Source organism: Lottia gigantea, assembly GCF_000327385.1.
Source record: "Lottia gigantea unplaced genomic scaffold LOTGIsca_38, whole genome shotgun sequence".
NCBI classification, from domain to species: domain Eukaryota; kingdom Metazoa; phylum Mollusca; class Gastropoda; family Lottiidae; genus Lottia; species Lottia gigantea.
Window position 1 is genome coordinate 1,693,809 of NW_008709295.1, and position 26,078 is coordinate 1,719,886.

At 35.9% G+C, this 26,078-nt stretch overlaps 3 protein-coding genes across 3 annotated transcripts; 2 read left to right on the forward strand and 1 right to left on the reverse strand.

The window, feature by feature from the left end:
• LOTGIDRAFT_163193 (hypothetical protein) lies at window positions 1-1,237 on the reverse strand (the record flags this gene model as incomplete). Its single annotated transcript, XM_009059254.1, has 2 exons — window positions 1-313; window positions 543-1,237. The coding sequence occupies 2 exons, from the start codon at window positions 1,235-1,237 to the stop codon at window positions 1-3; spliced, it is 1,008 nt and encodes a 335-aa protein (XP_009057502.1).
• A 7,450-nt stretch (window positions 1,238-8,687) lies between these two features.
• Window positions 8,688-9,146, forward strand: LOTGIDRAFT_163194 (hypothetical protein; the record flags this gene model as incomplete). The annotated part of the gene is made up of 1 exon (XM_009059255.1): window positions 8,688-9,146. The coding sequence occupies one exon, from the start codon at window positions 8,688-8,690 to the stop codon at window positions 9,144-9,146; it is 459 nt and encodes a 152-aa protein (XP_009057503.1).
• Window positions 9,147-9,717: 571 nt separating this feature from the next.
• Window positions 9,718-13,255, forward strand: LOTGIDRAFT_163195 (hypothetical protein; the record flags this gene model as incomplete). Its single annotated transcript, XM_009059256.1, has 3 exons — window positions 9,718-10,218; window positions 11,125-11,260; window positions 13,194-13,255. The coding sequence occupies 3 exons, from the start codon at window positions 9,718-9,720 to the stop codon at window positions 13,253-13,255; spliced, it is 699 nt and encodes a 232-aa protein (XP_009057504.1).
• Window positions 13,256-26,078: the final 12,823 nt, after the last annotated feature.

The following is a 26,078-nucleotide window of genomic DNA, read 5'->3' on the forward strand; positions in this document are numbered from 1 at the left end:
TTAACAGTTTTCTTGGTTTCTTCCCCAAATCTTTTTCCAAATTCTTTTATTGTGCCTATCATATCTCCCACTCCTGAACCTTTTTTTTGCAAAAGGTAATTTCTGTGCTTCCTTTTCCATTACTAAATTATGTCTGCGTTCTTCGGCGGCTGTAGCATCAGCTGCTTTCTTTTCGTTGGCAGTACTTACTAAAGCAACTGCACTTCCAGCTATTGCACCCGCCGCGGTAAGACCATCAAAAACCAAAGGTGGGAAGATATAAATCCACCTTTTTTTTACATTTGTGTCAATTCTTTCTAAGTCTATATCATCTCTGACTTTACAGTATTTGTATTTATCAATAAGTTTTTTAGTTATGTTGATTTTTTTACCATTGAAAGTTATTACAGTTAGGGAATCTGTTTCAACAGCTTCTATTATTTTCATAACTAAAGTTTCTCGTTTCATTAAGGGGGTATTTTTTACTCAATTCTTATCATTCTTCTATCAGCTATTTTAATTAAATGTTTTGCTTGTTCGAGTAGTAAACAATAACCGGTTACCTCTCCTTGTGTTTTTTAATATGAATATTTATGTTCACTCCTGTTTTGAAAAGATCTTCTTGATGAGCTGATAGATCAAAACAGCAGATTGGTTGATTAAGTGCAAAATCTACATATTCAAACTGAGGTGGATTACTAAATAATTCACACATGTTTTTATAGTTTCTATACAATTCATTATAATCCTTTGTAGTTGGATTAATTGTTAAAGGTTGGTTAGGATAATTATCGTTGTTTAATCTTACTTGAACTTTATGCATTATAGGATCTTGAGTTTGGTTCATTGCCACTCTGAAGACATTATTGTTATTCGTCTGAGAGTCTGGTAAGTTCCTGAAACCAACCATTAAATATCTTGCTGGTTTAATAGTGTTAGTGATTGGCCACGTGGTGGATTCTCCAGTTAAAGTCATGCTACCTACCGTATTACGATGAAGAAAAGCTATCTTAATATCTTTAGTTAATGAGTTGAATATTCTCGTTTCTACTTCAATTGATGGAGTTATTACTGCTAAATCAGCATCATTTGCAAGATTTCTTATCGGTTCTTTTAAAACACTTCCATCGCCAACATCGGGTATCCAACCTGAGACTGAATAGAAATCTTTAGGATATAAAACTGTTTTCAACATTGTGTCGAATTCCCCAGGGTGTTTAATTGTTTCTATCGGATTTGAACCAGCTTCCAAAGCCATATCGCTAAATAAAAATGGAAAGAAATTGTTTTCTAACGTTGTATTTTTTTGTGGAACTTGATTCTGAGTGGCGCCTTTGATTTTGAAATCGCATCTGAAATAAGAAACAACCAATTCGATAATGAATTTATTTCGAAGGTAATTCTACCACCATCATTCAATTGGGATATAGAACCAACAGTCGGTGAGATGATAATATAATCCTCTTTTTTCTTGTTAAATGAATAACGAATCGGATCGTATAATCTAAAGATTGGATCTAATATTTTATTTGCCATTTTTAAGGTTTAAAATTGAGTAGAAAATTGTGGTCTGTTTTTTTTCCAAAAAAGAGTTATCTCCCTTTCTAGAAGTTTCTAGACTAAAAATAACATTATTTAAAACGAGGCTATTTTAATACCGGATGTTATGTTATTTTATATAAGGGTATTTTTAATATGCTTTTTTTGATGGAATGTAGGAATTGATTGAAGGTGTTTTTAGTGTAGGAATTTATGAAATGTAGGGTGTATAGGTGTAAGAATTTATGAAATGTAGGGAGTATAGGTGTAAGAATTTATGAAATGTAGGGAGTATAGGTTTTTTTTAGTGTAAGAATTTATGAAATGTAGGGTGTATAGGTTTTTTGGTGTAAGAATTTATGAAATGTAGGGAGTTTAGGTCTTTTTTTGGGACCTTTCAATTTGGTCGCACTTTCCCCATGGAATGGGGAATCCCCGTGCCACCAAATTGGCCCTATACTACTAACGGTATTCTGACTATGAGTGAATATATTGTCAACGGATTTTGGACAGTTGTGTTGCGTCAACAGACACGATTCTCAATTAATTGTCTAAATTCCTGTCCCAAACATCAATCGATTCTCGCCAAACGTCCGTTAAAAATTATTCGACTTGCTCCTAATTGTAGCGCTAGTAACGATCAAATGACTTGGTAAACGAAAGTACTTATTTTGATGAAATTTCTTTTGCAAATTTAACAAACAGTTTTAACGAATCCATTGCCGACCTTTGGCCTTTGACAAAATCCCTATAGACCAATTGGTCTCCGAAATTGCTACTATGACGAAAGTCAAACCTGATATTGATCAACATTGACCGATTTGGAAATGGTGTATACTCTGTTTTGGATGTGCTTCTGCTGTTATGCTAACTTATTTTATGATTGGTAAATTTATCAAACCTTACGTGGTTAAGAAATTCTTCCCTTTAGTGAGACATGGTGTATCGAAAAATGAAAACATTAGTGGTAAGGCATTTATAGAGAACGAACCAATGACTACACAGCTCACTCCTCCTGATGTTGCATCCGCCACCCATCAATCGATCTTACGATGCCACCCATAAATCGATCTATCCTACCGTTCCATCTCCAGCGAACGACGTTCCTTTAAGAACCCTGCTCAACCTAACCAGTACAGTATCTACAGAGACTAATGCCAAATAGAGATACAAACCTGAGCTAGTTAATGTTAATGTCGATGTTAATTTTTATAATCCATTTCAATAATCCAGTGCTGAAAATTTTCGGAATACATCGTGTTAATATCCATGATTTAATATTTAATAATCCAGTGCTGAACAATTTTGGAATACATAGTGTTAATATCCATGACTTAATGTCTGGTAATCCAGTGCTGAACATTTTAAGAATACACAGTGTTAACACCAACGACTATATTCTAGAACTAATTCTTTTAAAATACTTAATGAAGCTACATAGTTCTGTTATCCAGTTGCCTTCTGAAAGTGACCACCCAAGCACTACGATAACAAGACCACAGATGATTACTGGTGTTTATCTTGACCTGCAACCTTGATAAATGGTAACCTACTTAATAAGTTGAAATTGAGTCGCGTATGTAGTCCTGTCCTCTTCCACCTACGACCACCATTGATTACCAATGTCCACTACCAAAGATAAGCTGTTATGTGTGTTAAAACGAACTTCATACTTATGTGTATTAACCAGTACCAAATATAGACTGTTATGTGTTTTGAGCTTTATGCCTATATGCATGTGGATAGTTTATAGGTTTTTTGTGTTACTTACGTCATATGCATGTGTCCAGTTTCATTATATTACATCTTACTCTCATTTATCACATCACCCAGCCGTCAACTAGATTATCTTCTTGTGCTGTTTCGACCGAGTATTACGCTCTTGGGGCGTATGTTGGAAAATGCACTCTGGCATCTTCCAAGGTACTTTATCTGCCAGCGAAAACTCGGTCGCCTCTAATCTAGTATACGTCACTCTCCAGGTGGCCAAGTGGCCGAAATATATGAAGATGGTTATCACGCAATGATTATCAACTACCAGGCGAGAGTGGTTATCTACCAATGTCATTGAAACAATGGAATAAATAGTATTTCTCCATTAATGAATAAGATTAGTAGTTTTTATTTGTGTCTTATGCCATGTTCTTATCTATCATCTATTAACTTACATACTAACGTTTCTGTTTTCTATTGTAATGTCCCTTACTGCTGTATTCTCTTTATAACCCAAGACAACATCGTTTTTAGTCAGTTCAGGTCGTAAAGTCAATCCACCAATATGAGGCAATAAGGAACCCACCTGTAGACTAACATTATCGGAATAAACTATATAAGAACTTCAGTTATATTTTCTATATAACAACCAAGACGATCATGTTTCTAACACTGAAATCCTTGGTATAACCATCCAATTCAAAAGGGTTCACACCTGTAATAGTTTTAATAGTTTTTCTCAATACAAACTTCCACATATTCGCAACTAAAATCGGGGTCCACGGGCAATCGAAGTTTATCGACAGCGATAGCTATTTCTCTCAAAACGTCTTTGTTGTAGCCTGTATCTGTCACGCCTCTATCTCTCAGATACTTCTGTAGCTCAGGTATACGAAAATTATAAGATAGTGGACCAAAGCCATATACGCCCACCGCGGCATGCGGATGGTAAATGTTCAAGATTTTTGGCAAGGGCAATCACTCTGCTTCTAACGGTCGAAAATAGCTCAAATTCAAACTTGATCTTCGTTTTATGAATATGTCTACACATACCGAATTTTATTTGATTCCATAAAAAAAAATAATTTTTAGAGTGTTTACAAGCAAATGTTGACGGGTGGATAGACAGGGCAATAACTCTGCTTCTAACGATCGAAATAAGCTCAAATTCAAACTTGATCTTCGTTTTATGAATATGTATACACATACCGAATTTCATTTGATTCCATCAAAAAATCTAGTTTTTAGAGCGTTTACAAGCAAATGACGGACCGACGGACGGACAGAGGTGCCGACAATATACGTCCACATAGAGAGGATCCGCCAACCTTTCTTCCTTCTGTGCGTTTTTGGACCAGCAAACCACCCCTCAGTCTCCATCCAAGTCCAGACGTGTATCCAGACCTTCCCCCCTCGAACCAGATCCCAGTCAGTTCCCAATGCTACAATTCTAACAACTACCAAACCAGTACCAATCACACCGTCGACGACCATTATATCCGCTACCAAAACGTATTATCACCAAACCAAGGACAAATCATTATGGAAGCTACCTGCTCTAAAGAAATCTACCTTAATAATTGGATCATCTAACCTGAATCGAATTACCAAAACCAGTTCAGACACTGAAATACATTCTTACCCCGGTGCCCAAATCCATCACATACAGTCAATCCTGGAATCATACGACCATGATCCCAAACCTACTACCATTATTCTTCATGTAGGCCTCAACAACCGTGATCAGCTACCAAAGACCTCCTTTAACCAAGCCCAGAAATTAATCGCCACAGCCAACAAAACCTTCCCAAACTCCAAGATCCTCTTCACATGTATACCCATTTCAAATAAAATCTCGAAGAAAGCACAACAGAATCTCAGCACTCTCAACAACATGATGATGGAGTCCAGTATCAACAGCGCAACAATCTTACCACCCTACGAAGAAGAATTCGAACCAGTTGATAATCTTCATTGGTCTCCAGAAACAGCATTTATTTGTTTTGGATACACCAGCTTCAAGCATCGAGTAAGTCTTTAAATTAATTACTGGGGATAAAAATACTGAGAGGCCACCGCTAGGCCAAACTGTAGTTAACTTGAGCCGCAAAATTCTTACACCCCATCAGCATTCAATCTTAGACCGTGGACTTAAATTTATTCCCACGCCAAAGATAGCTAACTTGAATTTTCTCCGACCATCCATTGAACAATTTCAACGAAATCTTAGCTGCACATATTTTTTCCGAAACCACCCCCCACGTGGTGCTAGAACAATGTTTATTCCTAAATCCACGTGGACACCCCCACAGTTAACCTTTCCATAACACACGAAAAGCCTAATCTCACACGAGTGGAACGTGAAGCGTTAAACTTACTTAAGAAAGACGATAGCATTATTATTAAAAAGAGTGACAAAGGTTCATGTTGTGTCATTCTGAATAGGGAGGATTACGTTTCAGAAGCAGAGAATCAACTGAATAATCCTAAACTTTATGCCATTTTACCGAAACCAATTTTCAAAGAAACTGCTAACATGACTAACAATATTCTTGCCGATTTAGTCAAAACTAATTATCTCAAACAGAAACAATATGACTATCTGTCTGCCAAACCTGATTGTCGCGAGAGACATTTGTACACTTTGCCTAAAATCCATAAGAATCCAACCAAGGAGTGGTTTATCTCGAATAAAATCCCTAAAGGCCACCCGATTATATCTGACTGTGGTAGTGAGTCATATGCAGTGTCAGAATACATTGATCATTTCTTACTACCTCTAGCATGTCAACATCGAGCCAACCGATTTTGTCAATAAAATAAAAAATCTTCGAGTTCCCTCTAATGCTATTTTAATTTCTATCGACATTTCTTCTATGTATACCAATATCGATAACACTACTGATCTAACGGCAGTTCGTAAAGCTTTTAATAGAAACCCAGATCCAAACAGACCCGACGATGCAATTCTACAGCTTTTAGAGATTTGTCTTAGTCAAAACGATTTCACATTTAATGGTAAAACATATTAACAAACTTCAGGGACAGCAATGGGCAAACGATTCGCCCCTTCGTACGCAAACCTTTTCATGGCAGAGTGGGAACGTGAGGTGTTGCCCCTCTGTCCATTTGACCCACTTTTTTACGGACGCTTTTTGGATGACATTTTTATGGTTTGGACTTTGGACTATTCTATCAAACAGTTTTGGGAACAAATAAACTGAATATTAAAGTGTATTTCAAAGAAACTGATACTCATCAACTCTTGCACAAGAGCTCCTTTCACCCAAAACATACCTTTTCTGGTATAATTTAGTCACAAGTTTTACGATTTCATCGAATTTGTACAAGATCTTCTGGTTTCAACCAAGCCTGTACGATTGTTTTCTCAAAACTGAAAGAGCGTGGGTACTCTAAACGATTTTTACGAAACATAAAAAAATTCCACCTTAGCACAGATAGCAGCTAAAAACAGACTTTATGCCGAAATACCTCCAGGTTTAAGAAGTGCTCCATGTTTGTCCAGTAGATGCAAAACATGTCCCTTTATATCAGAAACTCATTATTTTGTAAGCAACTCTACGAATAAAAGGTACTCGATCCAGGAACATCTAACGTGAACATTCGAATGTAATATATTTAATTTCATGCAAGAAATGCCCCAAACAATATGTAGGAGAAACTAAGAATAATTTACGAACTTGCTTTAATGCTCACAGGTCAGACATCAAATTAAAGAAAGACAAGCCTGTTTCTAATCATTCAACCTCGACGACCATTCAATAGACGATCTCACGCTAATCCCAACTGAGCGTATAGAAATTGACCTCCCCGAAGATGAAACTACCAAATTCCGTCAATCTAGGGAAGCCCATTGAATTGAGACATTGAATACAGCAAGACCTATAGGACTAAATATTCATCATAATGTAGGCATAGCACCCTTTGTTGTCCCGTTTAATACAACCAGCAATCGAGCAAGCAAGATAGTTCATGCCCACTATAAGAGCCTTCAAGAGAAATTCCCCCATGTCTATAAGCAGAAAATGATAGTTGCATATTCAAAAAATAAGAACTTAAATGATAATATTGTTCATAGTAAACTAAAAACAATCAGTACATAACAGATACTATACTATACTAGTTATTTTTTCTAATTTCAGATCAGAATAAGAACAGAAGAAAACCCAATATCAATACCCTTAATCCTAATTTCTAAATAAATTGTCTGCTCCACCCTAGGCCTGTTCATTTGGGAGAATCAATCCCTCCCTTCCCCGAAATCTAATATAGACATCAAATGGCCTATTGAAAGGATTGGATGATGACGGTCTGTGGTGCAGGCGACAAAACTATCCGAAACAATATCAAACTTGATTGATATTATAAATCCTCTCAGGGACGCGATACTAGTGGAATCTTCAGACAATTTAAGTTCAGTGTCTCGGACTAATTTGATGTACGAACGACAACACGAAAGTCCTTAACACAGACGAACTTATACCAAAAAGACGAACTTGTACCAAAGCCTCGTTTTCGACACTCCCGAGCATGCCGTCCTACAACGACAACGTGGCATGAGGTTGTAACCATCTAATCTTCTATGTAAATCACTAAAATAAAATTATTAAAAATGCACAATTACAATTGCTACACCAGCCAGTCAGTTTTGTGTTATCCCTGGTACACAATTTGTTGCCGAGATTAGACAAACAATGCTAGATTTTGGTGACATGTGTACATTTGTACAAGCATCCAGTTTTGGTTATTTAGTTCATGGTCCAGTCAACAACGAAGTATCTACAGCTAATACGACTGCAACGCAATGTTGGGTGCTTCAACTTCAACTTTGGGAACCGTACTATATAAGATGAAGTTCCTTGAACGGAAGCGGGTGCTTATTACTTAAGCCTCTTTTTTGTTCTTTGTTCCGAGAGTCAATAACCTCTTTCAATGTCAATGTCAAGAATCGCTACTGGATCTACGACAGAGTATACTGCTTTACTTGATATGGTGTGCTATCATCACGTAGATACTAAATGCTCAGCTGTAAGTTTGGCCTCCTTAACATTTGATCCATTGAAGTTCCTATCTCCAGTTACTGTCAAGCGACAAATTTCATCCTATTATGAGAGGGATACACCTCGTCCTGCTCATCTCCATCTTGAGTACCATGATATTGCCCTGAACATCGAAGCAGCATCAAACATACGAATTATACCTTGCTGTATGACGTGAGCTTCCGGTCACATGAGATGTAGCACGCGCGCTTTCAATCACTTTGCATGCCGCTTTCGAAGTTTCAAGACGTGTGTCTGAACGTCTGAATTACTCGAATTTTCGAGTTTCCTAGTAAGCTGGTGAAACTAAAAATCTTTAGTGACTTTCTTTATAAGAAAGATTCACCCACCTTTTCGGTGATCGAGAAATCTGTCGTCTATTTTCTGTAAGCAGAAATGGCGAATTCATCGACTTCGGGACCGAAGTCAGAAATGACAATAATCAGTGGTCAAAATTCTAAGGAAATTAACACTGAATTTGACATGTCTAAAGCCTTATTTGATAAACCAAAAAGGAGAAAACCTGCCTCTGCCACTGTGACCAGTTCTGGTGGGAAATCTCGAAGTCCAAGCAGACCGAGTGGTAAAAATAAGGAGTTGTTGAGAGCGAGTGAAAAGGTCGAAGGTCAGAAAACCGACATATTGTCTGCTACTAAGCCCAACCGAGGCAGTGATTCTTATTCCACCGAAGTACAAAAAGATAAGTCTGTTGTACCTTCGAAAGATGATAATTTAACCATCTTGCGAGAAGAAATGAAATCTCTTCATAATGATGCCTTTGCAGAATTGTACAAAATTGTACGAATTGATAGAAAATCAAAACAAACTTTTACGACAATCTCAACAAGTGGATAATGATTCGGCCATGACCTACAAACCTACAGAATCTTGCTACAGGTATGATAAAAGCAGAAAACCGGGGAAAATTCATGATATTTCGACGTCTGCTTCTAGTACCGACGACGACGATTATCTGATTACTCAGAAAGATCCAGGTATCTGCCAAATATCTGACAGCGATGTAGTTGATGAAATTGATAAACTTTTATCGGAGGAATCCTAAAAATTGTACCGTCGAGTGCAGTAGAAAAAGAACTGGAGGGGCAGAGACCTGATCCCAAAGTTGATGCCTTTGAAAACTTGTTGGAAGAAGAATATTCAGTTTCAGAGGTTGTTGGTAATAAAATAAGACCAAAATTGGCAATTATAATCAACAAATTGTTTTCCACTTTGATGTCAGATGACAAAATACATGCTATTTTTGACAAATACCCAAGGCCTAAAATTATTGAACTGCATGTGCCTAAGATTAACACTGAAATGTGGAATAATGTGAAAGGATTTACTAGATCACGAGATGTTAAATATCAAAGAATAGAAGATAGGTTTATTAAAGCTGCCTATTCAGTAACGAATATAAGTGATAATGGCATTAAAAGTTCAAGACAAGAGCTCTGTTAAAGAAGAAGATTTGAATACCATTATACGTATGGCAATGGATAGCATATCTATTTTGAGTAGCGGAATTTTAGAAATGAATCAATTGAGAAGAGATAGCTTGAAACCAGATATGAATAATAATTTTAAGATGTTGTGCAATATGAGCCAGCATTTAGACACTGGTAGTTCTGAGTGGTTTCTTGGAAATGATTGGGGGAAAAGGTTAAAGAATTTAAGGATTCCAGTCAAGTTGGTGTTGTGGCCAGCACTAGTAATGGACCAATTAGACATAAAAAGGAAAGATCCTACCATAATAATACTTCCTACTCTCCATATACGGCTCCAAGATTCAGGCAAAACACTTTTTTATCTCAAAATCAGGCCGGGAGTAGGACCGGCAACCAGAACCAAACCTTTCATCGTTTTCCAAAAAAAACCAGAAGTTTCGCAAAGGTTACTCAAGCAAGCAAAATTAAGACAATCTTTGGTGAGTAAACTGAGCAGTTTAAATCAGTGGAAAGATCAGTTGTGAGTTTTATCCAACTTCCTTCCAATGTTGGTTTCTATGTTTAAAGCTGGTAAACTGAGAAAGAGTGTTGAATTTTGGAAATCTCTTACTTCTAACAAGATTATTCTGTCTATGATTAATGGTGTTGAATTAGAATTTGAACAAGTTCCTAAACAAATTTTGGCTCCGTGACCTTATATTTATAGCACATTTAAGACTGATGCTATTTCCATGGAATTAAATAAATTTTTGACAAAAGGAATCATTGAAAGAACTTCTCATGAAGAAGATGAATTCATTTCTAATATATTTACAACAGATAAAAAAGATGGTAGTTTAAGAATTATTTTAGATTTAAAAGAACTAAATGACTCTATATCTTACCATCATTTCAAAATGGAAACGTTACAACAAGCTATAAATTTAGTTCATCCTGGGTGCTACATGGCCTCTATTGATTGGAAAGATGCCTATTATAGCATTAATGTCAAGAATAGTTACAGAAAGTTTCTTTAATTTATTTGGCAAGACACTCTGTATCAGTTTACCTGTCTTCCTCAAGGATTGGCCTCATCCCCTCTTCTGTCCACTAAATTAACTAAGGTTATGTTTTCTGAATTAAGGAATAAAGGCCAACTTAATTGTTCCTTTATAGATGACAGTTTGTTATTTGGGAATTCTGTCTCCGACTGCAGAGCTAATGTTATTGACACCATAGTAATGTCTGTACAAGCAGGTTTCACTATCCAATATGAAAAATAGTTTTTTGAGCCATGTCAGAGAATACAATATTTAGGTTGTATCTTAGATTCAGTCAGTATGACTGTAAACTTAACACCCTCTAGAGTGGAAAAAATTAAAACCTTACGTTTATCTATTTTAAAGGTTAATTGGTTGACCATTCGAAAATTTTCTCAGTTAATTGGATTAATAGTAGCTGCTCAACCTGGAGTCAAATATGCTCAGTTATATTATCGTTGTTGTGATAATTATAAAACAGCCATGTTAAAGCTACATCAAGGTAATTATGATGTGTATATTAGATTACCTGCAGACTGTTTATCAGATATTAAATGGTGGTATGATAACATTGAGTTTTCAGTCAAATCCCTGATATCCACTGAGCCTCAGTTGGTTATTCAATCTGATGCTAGTCTTAAAGGATGGGGTGGAGTATGTAATACCCAAAGAACTGCTGGTATTTTTTCCGCCTTAGAAAGACTAAACCATATAAATTACTTAGAATTGTTAGCTGCACAATTTTCCTTATATTCTTTCTGTCGAGATTTAAGCAATAGTCATGTTCGGTTGGAAATTGATAATACCACTGTGGTATCTTACATTAATCATCAAGGTGGAAAGATTGATAAACTTAATCATCTTACTAGGGAAATTTTTCAGTGGGCTATCGACAGGGACATTGAATTATCAGCATGTCACTTACCTGGTGTTTTGAATATTGAGGCTAATTATGAAAGTAGACATCATGCTGATAATACTAAATGGCATCTATCCCCATCTGTTTTCAAAATTTTGTGTGATTGCTGGAGCATACCTGATGTAGATTTGTTTGTTACACGTATTAACACTCAACTTGATGTATTTTATTCCTTTCGACCTGATCCTAATGCCTTAGCAGTAGATGCTTTTATGCAATCATGGAAAGGAAAATTTGTTTATGCATTTCCTCCTTTTTGTCTCATAGGAAAAGTATTGAATAAAATTGAACGAGAAGAAAGCCAGGGTTTTATTATTGTTCCTTGGTGGCCTTCTCAATATTGGTACAGTAAGTTAATTCGCATGTTGACTGATAATCCCTTTGTTTTATCCAGGTTAGATTTAATACTCAGTCATCCAAAGATCCCAAGGTTCATCTACCAAAAATGAAACTTCTTGCAGCCCGAGTGTCGGGATGTTATTCTCAGGTCGAAATTTTTCAAAAGAAGCTGAAAACATACTATTATCCTCATGGAGACCAACAACTAAACTCCAATACAATGTCTACATCAAGAAATGGTTTTGGTACTGCACTGAGAGATCTGTGGATTCCCTTTCACCTTCTATAGATGATATTATTGAATTTTTGACCTATTTATGTCAAAAAGAACTGTCTTATAGTGCTATTAACTCAGCACGTAGTGCATTGTCCAGTATTATATCTATTGATAAAAAAACCTGTTGGATCTCTACCAATTTTCATTCGTTTTTTAAAAGGAGTGTTTAATCTAAGACCAACTTTGCCGCGTAATAAGTTTATTTGGGATGTGTCTGTTGTTTTATCCTATCTTAAGGAATTATCACCCGTAAAGGAGATATCTTTGCGTTTATAAACTTTAACTTTCTGGACAGCGTATCCAGTCTATTCATTTATTTGATGTTAGAAATGTTCATTTTGTTAATTCTGGTGTTTTGATTAACTGTGGAGAACTATTGAAGCAAACTAGACCAGGCTATCATCAGAAGCCACTGTTTATTAAATCATATCCATCTGATTGTAAGTTGTGTATTGTAACAGTTATGAGCGAGTTTTTAAATAGAACTGTAAACCTGAGAAGTAGACACAATCATAAACTTTTCATTAGTTTTGTTAAACCTCATAATGGTGTTACTCGAGATACTATTTCTAGATGGGTTAAGATAGTTTTAACCTCGTCGGTCTCTTTTTGTTCCTTATAGTATAAGATCCGCATCTTGTAGTGCTGCTAACAGGGCTAAAGTTCCCCGCAAATCTATTTTGGATACAGCTGGGTGGAATCAGGATTGCACATTTCGAAAATTTTATGATAAACCCTTGAGCACAGAGGGATTATTTGGTGAAGCTATTTTGAATAATAATTAGAATTTGATATGTCAATAACCGTTGGATTTGTTTACCTTAAAGAGTTTAGTTTTGTATGTAAGATAATATATACTACTCATTTGTTTAGTTGAATTAAAACAAATTTTGTTTTCAGAATGTTTGTTGGTTCATGGTTCCAACTTTGAAGTCTCATGTGACCGGAAGCTCACGTCATAAAGCAAGGTATAATTGAAAATTAAACGAGCCTTACCTTGGGAAGGTGAAGTTTGATGAAAATTATACCTTGCTGATGACGAAGCTTGGAGGTCACATCCCTCCTCTTATTGGATATTATACTATATTCTAGTGTCCCTCCCTTTAGTGACCTCCTTTTGCAGATCTGTTGGTTGTCATCAGATCTGGTTTGGAACCATTTACGTTTAACTGTGATTGAAAGTGCGCGTGCTACATCTCATGTGACCTCCAAGCTTCGTCATCAGCAAGGTATAATTTTCATCAAACTTCACCTTCTCAAGGTAAGGCTCGTTTAATTTTCAATTCTATTCTACTCTGGCTATTCTTTCTAAAGTGGTTAAATAATTTTACTGGACAGATCCTAGCATTAATTATGTCTCTAATGACTGTCATCTACCAAGAAACTGGACATTTTTGTAAGAATTCGTCTCCACAAGATTCAACGTTTGTCAGATGTCAGACAATGGAATGTCATATCAGAAGATAATCCAGCCATGAAGAGTTTGTACAGAGGACCAGTTCATTTTAATAAACAATATTCAAATGGCAACATAACCTGTACATGTACTTTTGCTTCAACTGAGAGTTGCTCAAATGGTACACTTAAGCCGCGTTTAGACAGCCACAATTTATCCGGGTCGGACCGAGTACGGTTTGGCACAAAAAGTGGCTGTGTACCGTGTTAGTTTCAAGTGGGCCGAGTCCCGCAAGAAGAGGTGGTCTCGGTCCGGACCGAGTACGGCACGGCAATATATTAGTGCTGTGTAAACGCGTCACTTGGCCGGGCCAACTTGGCCCACATAGTCGGGGGCTTGTGCGCATGCGCAATAATGCCCTTGACCCTGTTACTTTATTCGCGGGAACAACAAACTCGGCTAAACTTTGACAAAAAAGGATCGACTTACTGTTAAAATGTGTGCCCAACGGGGAGCTACATGGAGTGATGAAGAGACCCAAGCTCTGATCGCTATTTGAGGTGCCCGTCATAATCACAAGATTCGTTTGCGCTTTAAACGAGACAAATTCAACAAAAACTTCAAAATAATAGCTTTGTTTATAGCGGGCGCCATTTTGTATGTTTGTGTTTTTTTCGCCTCCTCTGACTGGAGAGCAGCTCTACTTTTGATTTTGGCCCAGTGAAAACAGTGCTGTGTAAACGGTACAGGCCAACCGGGCCGAGTGCGGACCGAGTACGGTTCACTTCAAGTGGACCAGTTTTTATGGCTGTCTAAACGCGGCTTTAGTCAGCTACTTGATGTCTCTAGATAAAGTTCTTATGAAACGATGCTTCACAAAGTGACACATGTTCAACGATTCCTAAAGAACTTAAAACAGCGTCATCTGGTTACTAGACAGCACCACGATACCAGTATCACTCTTCGAGTCATTCCAGTCCCTTCAACAAAATAAGTTAAATGAGCTCAAAAGGAATGTTTTCCAGTCGAACTCGCAATTTTTGCTCAAGAAGTTGGGTTCTGGGAAGAATGGTCTCAACTAGTTGTTAACTGTGCTTACGACTCAACTGGTGTAACCTGATTGCCGACTCAAGCATGTTCAGCTCGACAAAGATGCCAAATGACTGATTCTGGTATCTAGGAGTAAACTCAACTGCCACAGCTTTGCGTAAACGCTTTAGGTTACCAGCATCAGGTAGTGATGTATACAGAGTCGTTACCATATTCACAAACCTTTCAGACTTTCACACTTTCTCCAGCATTACTAGATTTTCGTCTCACCCACCTTAAACAGTATTCAACGGTTGGTATCGACTTTACGGGTCATCTGATGGTAACGAATGGCTGAAAGAAAGTTCAGGAGTGTTCCATTTGCCTATTTACGTAAACTGATGTGTCTACAGACCAGTTTTTTCAGGCATATCGCAGACACACAGATATATATTATGGTATTCCTCGGAATACTTTGCGATGAGGTAATGCGGTAAAATTCTAACCGTATAAAAGTTTTGATGGAATGATTGGTTCAGGATCTTCAGCACCCGTTGATACGTATGTAATTGGTCTGTCGTTCACTTTAGCAAGTGTCTATATTTCATTTAGATATATGAAAGCTCTACGTAACACCTTCTTGATCACCATTTTCACCACAATCAACAGGTCATACATTCCACCCAGTGTGGCAATTTTTCAGGAATGTGCTTAATGTAGATATCCTTGTTGTTGGAAAGAAAATTTTGTACAGCTGGGCACCGTTTCTAAAAAATTCTTACAATCAATCGTAGGTCGTAAGTGGTGATTTAGTCGTAAATAGCGTTTTGTAAAAATCGCAAGATCAAAATTTTCATAAATTTACGACTAATTCTGGTGTAAGCTTACGAGTGGTCTAAGCTCTCGTAAATAACAAGAGGTAAAACCCAATGGCCTTTTTTCATTAAACTAATGAGTTGGGAAAAGGGATAGTTTGACATACTCTCTTTGACAGAGCAAAAAAGTGTTTTGCGGTACAGACAATTTTTTCGATTTTTCGTCTCAGTTTTTTCGCTTCGGCAATGGCGTCAAAATAGCGATAACGTCATCAATGAGTTTAATTGACTGGAAATAAATTTTTTAGAACGATTTGAAGTGCAATGAACAATTATAGCTTTATTCTAAATTAAGCTTTATTGTCCGATGTTAATAAGGATGAAGATTTTCCTTTTACCAAAGATATATATCTATTCAGTAACCTCTTTGATTGTTTGTACAATTCGATTTCCTTGTCGCCTCGCCTTCCATAGATATTTTGTCATCTAAGTCAGTATTGTGCATGCTTAGTTCAACAGCTAGGTTTACGTTTCGTGTTGTGCTACGTGTACATAGTTAAACTGATGGCAGAAAAATGTCAAAAAGATTGGAGTTGTGGTATTGGTGCACGATAAAGGTCGACCCCGAAGTTTATGGAAAATTGCTCTTGTGAAGGATCTAATCCATGGAGATGGTGAGTCCAGTCGCTCTATTCACCTGTAGCGTCATCAGCAGTGGTTGAACGAGTGCTCTCAAATAGCTTCGCCCAGGAACTATGGAATATGTTGGGAACAGCAACCTTTTTGAGGGTGTTCTTCCAAGTTCTGCAGTGTAACCATCGCTTAACATACCTTACCCTCCAGATGGAAGGTCAACCTGTGATCACTTCACGTTACAAAATTATACCAGACTATCGACGAAACCAAGACTAGGGTTACCATATTCCTATCGGCCGAAGGAATGGACACATGTCGACAAACGCCAACACAGAGTAGAATCACCAAAATATCTAATCAGACGCCAAAACGAACCCGTAGTCCCAAATCAAGTAGATGTAGTTCTTTCTCCACACACACCTTCTTATTTTTCTCTCTGCCATCCAGCCTCAGCCAAGCTGTTTTTTGTGAATTTTTTGACCAGCAAGGCAACCACCCTCATCAGCCTCGACCAAGGCAAACCGTAAATCCCCATGCAAACAAATCCTCGAGCCAGTTCACAATCCGTACCCAATCACCCCATTAACAGATATTATTTCCGCTACCAAACCAAGCCAAATCAACACGGAATCTTTCTTCCGTAAAGAAACTCATCACTGATTTGGTCGACAAAATCAACTGAATAACGAATACTACTTCCTTTACCGCAATTATTCTTACCCTGATACCCAAACATTATGATTGAGATTTGATCATATCTGATCCGAGAAAGATTGTCCCGCCAATAACCCAAAAGACTTTAATCGAAAAATCATCGAATTCGACCTTCACAAAATTTCCATCATCAAGATGGCAGCAAGGTAGTGGACGCCTTCACGAGTGGCTCCGATGTTTAAATATTTATAACATAGTGAAACGTTAGACAGAATGGAGTGAAGTGGATTAAAAATGCTTTATGCAGAGTATAGGATAAATAGTGTATAATTATTTTATGTGAAAAAATCTTTGTAACGAAACCTGTTTGAACGTAAGTGAGTAGATTTCTACTGCCTGTCTGGTAAGAGTAAAAAAAATAATTTAAGGTAGCTTTTCACAATCCTCAATAGTAATGCCGAGAAAAGCTAACTAACCCAAAGCTGTAATGGGCACAAGCATGTCGCTGGATGATGACCCCTCCCCGAAATGTTTGTCGGAAATCAATAGGAAACTTTCTGAAATCGACAAAAAACTGTGCTCCGTTGTAACTGTTCCGATGTTTGACAATCTGATCAAGGAAGCCCTCCACAAATATTCAGATAACATAATTTCTTCAATTAAATCAAAAATTAGAGGAGAATTTATTAACGAAATTAAGGGCATTCATGACAAAATGAATGATTATAAAGCCGAAATTCAAACGTTGAAAGCCAGAAATGATATTTTAAAAGATCATAATCTAGCATTGGACGCTGAAATTTTTAGAATCACAACAATTGGTCAGAAATGCAACGATAGCTAGTAACAGAAATAAACAGTACTCCAGGAAGAATAAAATAAAGCTAATGGGGAGACAGGTGAGGATCTGAAGGTGAAATTCTGTTAAATAGTAAATATGAATGCCAAAGCTGGTTTGAATCCTTCTGTAATAATTGCTATCCACCGCATACCCTAGAAAAACAGACATTATCCAAGATCAATTTTGATTAAATTAATGAGATCTGAAATTAAGATAAAAAGGCAGGAATTCAAAGAGTAATCTAGAGCTTTACGATGACGTATGTCGCAGAAATGTAGAGCTAATAAATAGGCTTAAAAATCACCCCAAAATTGAAAGCGCGTGGTACTTCAACAGTAAAGTGTATGGCAAAACAATTAACAATATGAAATTAGTTTTTGAGCTTTATGATGATATAAATGCAAGGATTGATGAACGATGAAGTTTCAAAATATCTATTAAAATTGGAAAGAGCTGCTTTAAATCAATTGTGATTAATGTTTCGTGAACTGTGTCGTTGTATTTTTAAGTAAACTTTGTTTATGTTGTAAATGATTACTACCTGTATGTGAGTGTGAGTGTATTTCACTTTATTATTGTTGACCAAAACAAGTCCGAGCAGCTTATTAGCAAGGTGTCTCTCAACCCCAAACGTGAAGTGATAGGTATATACTTTGTTAATTATTTTTTCTTTAGTTTAAAATGTCATTGCAGCTAATATCCTTAAATGTAAGTGGCCTGAGAGACAAGCATATAAGGTCACAAATCTTTGAATGGATGAAATATTGCAAAGCAAACATTTTTCTATTACAGGAAACACATAGCCTATTACAGGATGAAAGTGTTTGGGCTAGAGAATGTAGTAACAAAGTATTTTTTAGCCACGGTAGGAGTAATTGTGCAGGATGTGCTATTTTTGTCAAAGAAATTTCAGATTTTGATATGAATGTAGTTGATGTTGACGAAAATTGAACCTTCTTTTAAAAAATAGTCGGGATAGTTTTATTATTTTGAACACTTCAGATATACTGCAAGAGGGACATTACTTAAAATTTTTAAATATCATAAATAAGTATACAATGCAAAATTTCTCGATTGTGTGTTGAGGGGATTTTAATAATGCTCTGGACGTAAAACTCGAAATCCTAATACTAAAAAATATACTTGGAGACAGAAACACCTATTGATACAGTCACGTATTGATTTTTTCCTCCTTTCAGAAGTAATTTCCAGTTCTATTAAAAAATGTGACATCCATGCCAACACGTTTAGTGACCATTCAATGATTAGAAATTGACATGCAATCTCAAAGTAAGGGACCTGGGTTATGGATTTTCAACTCAACATTATTAAATGGCCATACTTTTACTAATAACATAATTAAAAACTTAGATAAGTGGAAAAATGAATATCACGAAGTTAAAAATCATAGGGGCCTTTGGAATTTTATAAAACATCAAATCAAAAAATACACAATAACATACAATAAAATTAAACAAAAGGTTACGGGTAAATTAATAGATGAGTTGATAAACGAGTAGAATTCATTGGAAAGTAAACTCCATCAGGCATGTAACTGAATAAAATAAACACTACAATTTCATACATTAAAACCGTAAATCATATCTGAAAGTCTGTCTTCAGTTTAACAGCAAGACAATGATGGAATATGGAGATGCTGTCTCCCATCTTGTTGGCTTGTAAAATTAATAAAATGAAAATATCAGCTCATTAGTAGAATTTTATCTGCCTTAATCCAACTAATCCGTATAACCAAATTAATCCGGATTAGAAAAATTTAATCCGGATAATCTGCCGGGAAAGTGGGAACACCCCAGAACAAAAGGAAATTTTGAAATATATTTATTAGTCAGAAATCTATACCGATAATCAATCACATGGTGGACTTATAAATTTGAAACAAAATTCCGAATTCTCACAAAACACGTTTACAGATTATGAAGCTGACATACTTGAACATAAAATCGATTTTTTTTTAATGCGACGAAACTATAAAATAATAAAAGATGGCAAAACACCAGGAAATGATGGTTTGACCACAGAATTTTATCGATTTTTTTTGCCAAATATAAGCACTTATATTTTGAACGTTTTTAACGAAAGTTTTGAATATTCTTGTTCTCATCAAAAATTCGTCATATTCGAAAGGTGACCATAAAACATCACAATAAATTTCACTAAAATCAGTTGAAAACTGTAGTCTATTGCGTTAACGAAGAAATTTGCACGCGTTTTTACTAAGTCAAGGGCAATAAATCAAAAACCGTTCATAGAAAAATCGTCAAATTCGAACTTGACCAAGATCTCACGAATATAAACCATCACAATAAATGTCAGTGAAATCAAATAAAAACTAGAGCCACACGTGGCACAGAGTGGGACTTTGCAAATGTAGCAAATTGCAAAAGACCCCGAAAAAATCATCCTTCCACGATAATTAGATCAAGCGCAAGAACAGTCTAAAGTTGAGAAATTTTCATTTTTTAGATTCTAATACCGGAAGTAGACGTCAGACCTCACAAATGAAAGTATGAGCAGATAGCCAAGGTCAATGACCCTTGATCTTGTAAAAGAGAAAGTCTAAAAAGGTCAAGATCAAGAGATATACGTCATCAAAATTTCTAATTGCACACGACTATAAAACCGGAAGTTGACACAGGACAGCAAATATGAAAGTACAAATAGATAGCCAATGCCAATGACGTTTGATCTTAAAAAGGTCAAGGTCAACAAAGGTCAAGGTCAAAAATTGAAAATTTTCAATTTCCAAAACTTGTTCCTTTTTTTGAACTAAGAAGCGGAAACAACCGAAATTCTAAGACAAAGTGGCTAACAATATGAGGTAATTGTATGCAAAGTTCCATTTTGAACAAATGTATACTTTGCGAGTTATGTCCCTGGCCAAAAATGTCAATAATGAGTAATTAAACCCGGAAGTGTCACGCCCAACTCAATTTTTTTTGAATAAGTTAATCAATATTCAAAATGTTACGTTATGTTCCAAATGTCAAGTTCCTACATAATAGAGGTCAAAAGATATAGGTCAACAAAAGTCAACAAAGGTCAAAATCGAAAAATGAAAATATCCAAATGTTAAAACCCGTTCCTTTTTTGAAACTATAAAGCTGAAACAACTGAGCTGTTAACACAAACTGGCCAAAAGGATGAGGTAATTGTGTGCAAAGTCTCTTTTTGAACAAACGCATCCTATGCGAGTTATGCCCCAGCCCCAAAATGTAAACAATTAGTAATTCAACCCGGATGTGCCACGCCCACCCCAATTTTTTTTGTCATAGGTGAATTCATATTCAAAGTGTCTAGTTGTATTCCAAATATCAAGGTTCTACATACAATAGGTCATAAGATATATATACACCAAGATCAAAATGACACAAATATGGTAAAACAAAACTCAAATTTGAAAAAATCACCAATTTCAATTTTGCTTTAAAAAAGCAATTGTTCTATATCTATGTTAAGTGCATGAAAAGCACATTAGGAAACCGAAAATATTAACCCTATAGGTTAATTAGGTCACGTGCTAGAGCAGTCCAAAGTTGCGATTTTGACTTTTAACGGATAGCTATAAAACCGGAAGTACATGTCGGAGGTCAAAGGTCAAGGTCAATGACCTTTGACCCTATGAAGGTCAAGGTCATCAAAGGTCAAGGTCACATGGTGTGATCGTTTAAAGCATGAAAAAATTTCAACCGGAAGTTGCAAAAAAGCAAAAGCGAAATTCAAAATTCGGCTCCCAATGTTTTTTTGCGCAATCGATTGCGGAATACATTCACATCAAATTTGAGCATATCAACATTTACCCTGAGGCCCCATTTTGAGTTTTACAAAAGTGTGTTTTTTCAATATGGCGGCCAAAGTATCACTTCCGGTCTGGATTTTATTTTTTTCGTTTTTTTGTATTAGCATTTACTTACGATCAGCATAAATTTCGTTGACCTATTTCAATTACACCGGAAGTTATTCGACCGGAAGTGGATTGTACTTTCAATTGATTCCCCGTTTAAAACCGGAAGTAAAATTAAATATTTGACGACTACTTATTATTTGCTTTGGTGATGTCCCTTTGCATATTAAATTTCAGATCAATCGATGCAAAAGCAAAAAAGTTGCAAAAAAATTGAAAAATTTGATCGAAAAAAGTGAGCGACGAATTTTCGAATTTCGTAATTTTCCAAGTGCTATCAGGTCAGAAATTATAGGTAGATTGTAAAAATGAAAACCCGAAGAAAATTGATGCAAAAATACGCCTTCTAGAGCCGATTTTCGACTTTTTGCACATGTTGAACTGTGGCACTTCCGGTTTTGCAAAAATGTTCCAATTTATATTTATGCACATCGTCTCCTATATAGAAGGTCTATGAAATTTGAAACGTACCTGCAACTACTGCAGTCTAAGCTCAGGAAGGTGTGGACGAAACGAAAAAAAAAAAAAAAAAAAAAAAAAGAATTGACATTTCGATAACAAACTGGGACATGGCACAGAGTGGGACTTTGCAAATGTTGCAAAATGCAAAAGACCCTGAAAAAATCAACCTTCGACGATAATTAGATCAAGCGCAAGAACAGTGTAAAGTTGATAAATTTTCATTTTTTAGAAGATTCTAATACCGGAAGTGGACGTCAGACCTCACAAATGAAAGTATCTGCAGATAGCCAAGGTCAATGACCTTTGATCCTGTAAAGGAGAAGGTCTAAAAAGGTCAAGATCAAGAGATATACGCCATTAAAATTTCAAATTGCACACGACTATAAAACCGGAAGTTGACATAGGACAGCAAATATAAAAGTATAAATAGATAGCCAATGCCAATGACGTTTGATCCTACAAAGGTCAAGGTCAACAAAGGTCAAGGTCAAAAATTGAAAATTTTGAATTTCCAAAACCTGTTCCTTTTTTTGAACTATGAAGCGGAAACAACCAAAATTCTAAGACAAAGTGGCTCAAAATATGAGGTAATTGTGTAAAAAGTCCCTTTTTGAACAAACGTATCCTATGCGAGTTATTCCCCAGCCCCAAAATGTAAACAATTAGTAATTCAACCCGGATGTACCACGCCCACACAAGTTTTTTTGTCATAGGTGAATTCATATTCAAAGTGTCTAGTTATATTCCAAATATCAAGGTTCTACATCAAATAGATCATAACATATACATACACTAATCTCAAAAAGTCGCAAATATTGTAAAAAAAAAGATTTGAAAAAATCACGAATTTCAATTTTGCTTTAAAAAAACGATTGTTATATATCTTTTTAAAGTACACGAGAAGCACATTAGGAAACCGAAAAAATTTACTCTCTAGGTTAATTAGGTCACGTGCTAGAACAGTCCAAAGTTGCGAATTTGGATGTTTTTGGACAGCTATAAAAACGAAAGTAAACGTCAGAGGTCAAATATGAGAGCATAAACTAATAGACAACGTCAATGACCTTTGACCCAATAAAGGTCAAGGTCATCAAAGGTTAATGTCAAAAGTTGAAATTTTTGAATTTCCAAAACCTGTTCCTTTTTTAGAGCTAAGAAGCGGAAACAACCGAACTTCTAAGACAAAGTGGCTCAATTCATGAGATAATTGTATGCAAAGTTCCATTTTGAACAAACGTATACTTTGCGAGTTATGCTCCTGGCCAAAAATATCAATAATGAGTAATATTACCCGGATGTGCCACGCCCACCTTAATTTTTTTGAATAGGGTAATTGATATTCCAAATGTTATGTTGTGTTTCAAGTTTCAAGCTTCTACATTATTCAAGTCAAAAGATATAGGTTAACAAATGTCAACCAAGGTCAAAATCGAAAAATGAAAACATCCAAATGTTAAAACCCGTTCCTTTTTTGGAACTATAAAGCTGAAACAACTGAGCTGTTAACACAAACTGGCCAAAAGGATGAGGTAATTGTGTGCAAAGTCTCTTTTTGAACAAACGCATCCTATGCGAGTTATGCCCCAGCCCCAAAATGTAAACAATTAGTAATTCAACCCGGATGTGCCACGCCCACCCCAATTTTTTTGCCATAGGTGAATTCATATTCAAAGTGTCTAGTTGTATTCCAAATATCAAGGTTCTCCATAAAATAGGTCATAAGATATACATACACCAAGATCAAAAAGACACAAATATGGTAAAACAAAACTCAAATTTGAAAAAATCACGAATTTCAATTTTGCTTTAAAAAAGCAATTGTTCTATATCTATGTAAAGTGCATGAGAAGAACATTAGGAAACCGAAAAAATTAACCCTCTAGGTTAATTAGGTCACGTGTTAGAGCAGTCCAAAATTGCGAATTTGGCTTTTTACGGATAGCTATAAAACCGGAAGTAGATATCTGGGGTCAAAGGTCAAAGTATCAAATGATAGCCAAGGTCAATGACCTTTGACCCTATAAAGGTCAGGGTCATCAAAGGTCAAGGTCACGAGATACAAGCCTTCAAAAATTGAAAAAATTCGACCGGAAGTTGCAAAAAAGCAAAAGTCAAATTCAAAAATCCATTTCCAACATTTTTGTCGCCATCGACTAAAGTATACACCAACATAAAAATTTGACCCATCCCATTCTCCCCCGAAGCCCCATTTTGAGTTTTATGAAAAAGTATCAAATCAAGATGGCCGCCGAAGTATTTTTTTCGGACTAAATTTTATTTTCAAATCGGCCATAGAATTAAGATTAATAACGATATACATAATTTCGTTGAAATATTTCAATCACACCGGAAGTTATTCAACCGGAAGTGAAAATCGATTTTCCACTTTAACCGGAAGTGACGCAAACATTTTGAATACGTCAAATGGTTTACATTAGTGACATGCATCTTTTATCAAAATTTCAGATTAATCCGAAAAAAACTGAAAAATGGTCCAAAAATTTCGAAAATCGGCCAAAAAATGTCTGCGACAAATTTTCGAATTTTGAAATTTTAAAAACTGCTATTCTTTCAGATTTTAACAGTAGATTCCAAAAATGCAAACCCAAAGAAAATCGACCGAAAAATACGACTTCTAGAGCCGATTACCTATTCTTGCACATATTGAACTGTGGCACTTCCGGTTTTGCAATAAAGATCCAAAATATATTTATGCACATCGTCGCCTATATCTAAGGTTCGTGAATGTTGAATGGTTGCTGCAACTATTGTAGTCTAAGCTCAGGAAGGTGTGTAAATTTCGAAAAAAAAAAAAAAAACAAAAAAAAAAAAAGAATTGACATTTCGATAACAAACTGGGACTTTGCTGAAAGCAAAGTCCCACAACTAGAGCCACAAATGGCACAGTGTGGGACTTTGCTACTGTGGCAATTGCAAGAGACTTTCTAGGTTAATTAGGTCACGTGCTAGAACTGTATAAAGTTACGACATTTTCTGTCTTTGGTGGAAGGATGTGAAGTAGACATCAGAAATGAAAGTAGCAGCGAATAGCCACAGTTAACGACCTCTGACCTTGTAAAGGGGAATGTCAACAAAGGTCAAGGTCACGAGATGTATGTCATTGAATTTCAAAATGCATACGGCTATTAAAACGGAATCTGTCAATGGACTATTATGAAGGTATCAATCTATAACCAAGGTCAATGACCTTCGATCCTAAAAAGGTCAACTGAATTGTGTGCAAAGTCCCTTTTTAACAAATGTATTGTTTGCGAGAGATGCCCCTGGCCAAAAATGTCAATAATGAGTAATTTAACCCGGATTTGCCACGCCCAACTCATTTATTTGACATAAATTGATATTCAAAATGTTATGTTCCAAATTTTAAGCATCTACATCATACAAGTCAAGATATAGGTCAACAAACATTGAAAAAAAGGAAATTTTAAAACCCGTTCCGTATTTTGGAACTATATAGCTGAAAAAACTGAGCTGTTAACACAAACCAGCCAAAAGGATGAGGTGATTGTGTGCAAAGTCCGTTTTTGAACAAATGTATCCTATGCGAGTTAAGCCCCTAAATGTAAACAATTAGTAATTCAACCCGGACGCTTTACACCCACCTCAATGTTTTTGTCACAAGTGAATTCATATTCAAAATGTCTAGTTGGGTTCTAAATTTTAAGGTTCTATATCAAATAGGTCATAAGATATACATACCAAGCTTAAAAATTTCAAATTTTAATTAATATAATCGTTTTAAAAAGGTTAATAAATACAAATATAGGAAAACATTTCGGTTGAAAGTATGTAAGTTGGCCAAAAATAACTCGAAAAAGTTTTGGTCGTACTTTAAAAGCACTGTTTGCAAAACTGTAACAAAACTTAAAACAAAACACTTATATTAGCATTTTAGAAAAATATTGGGTAAATTATCTCTTCACAAAACGCGGAAATTGAATCTATCCAGAATCAGAATGGTTCAAAATCAAACCGAAATGAGAATAGTTTTCATCTTTTAAATTGC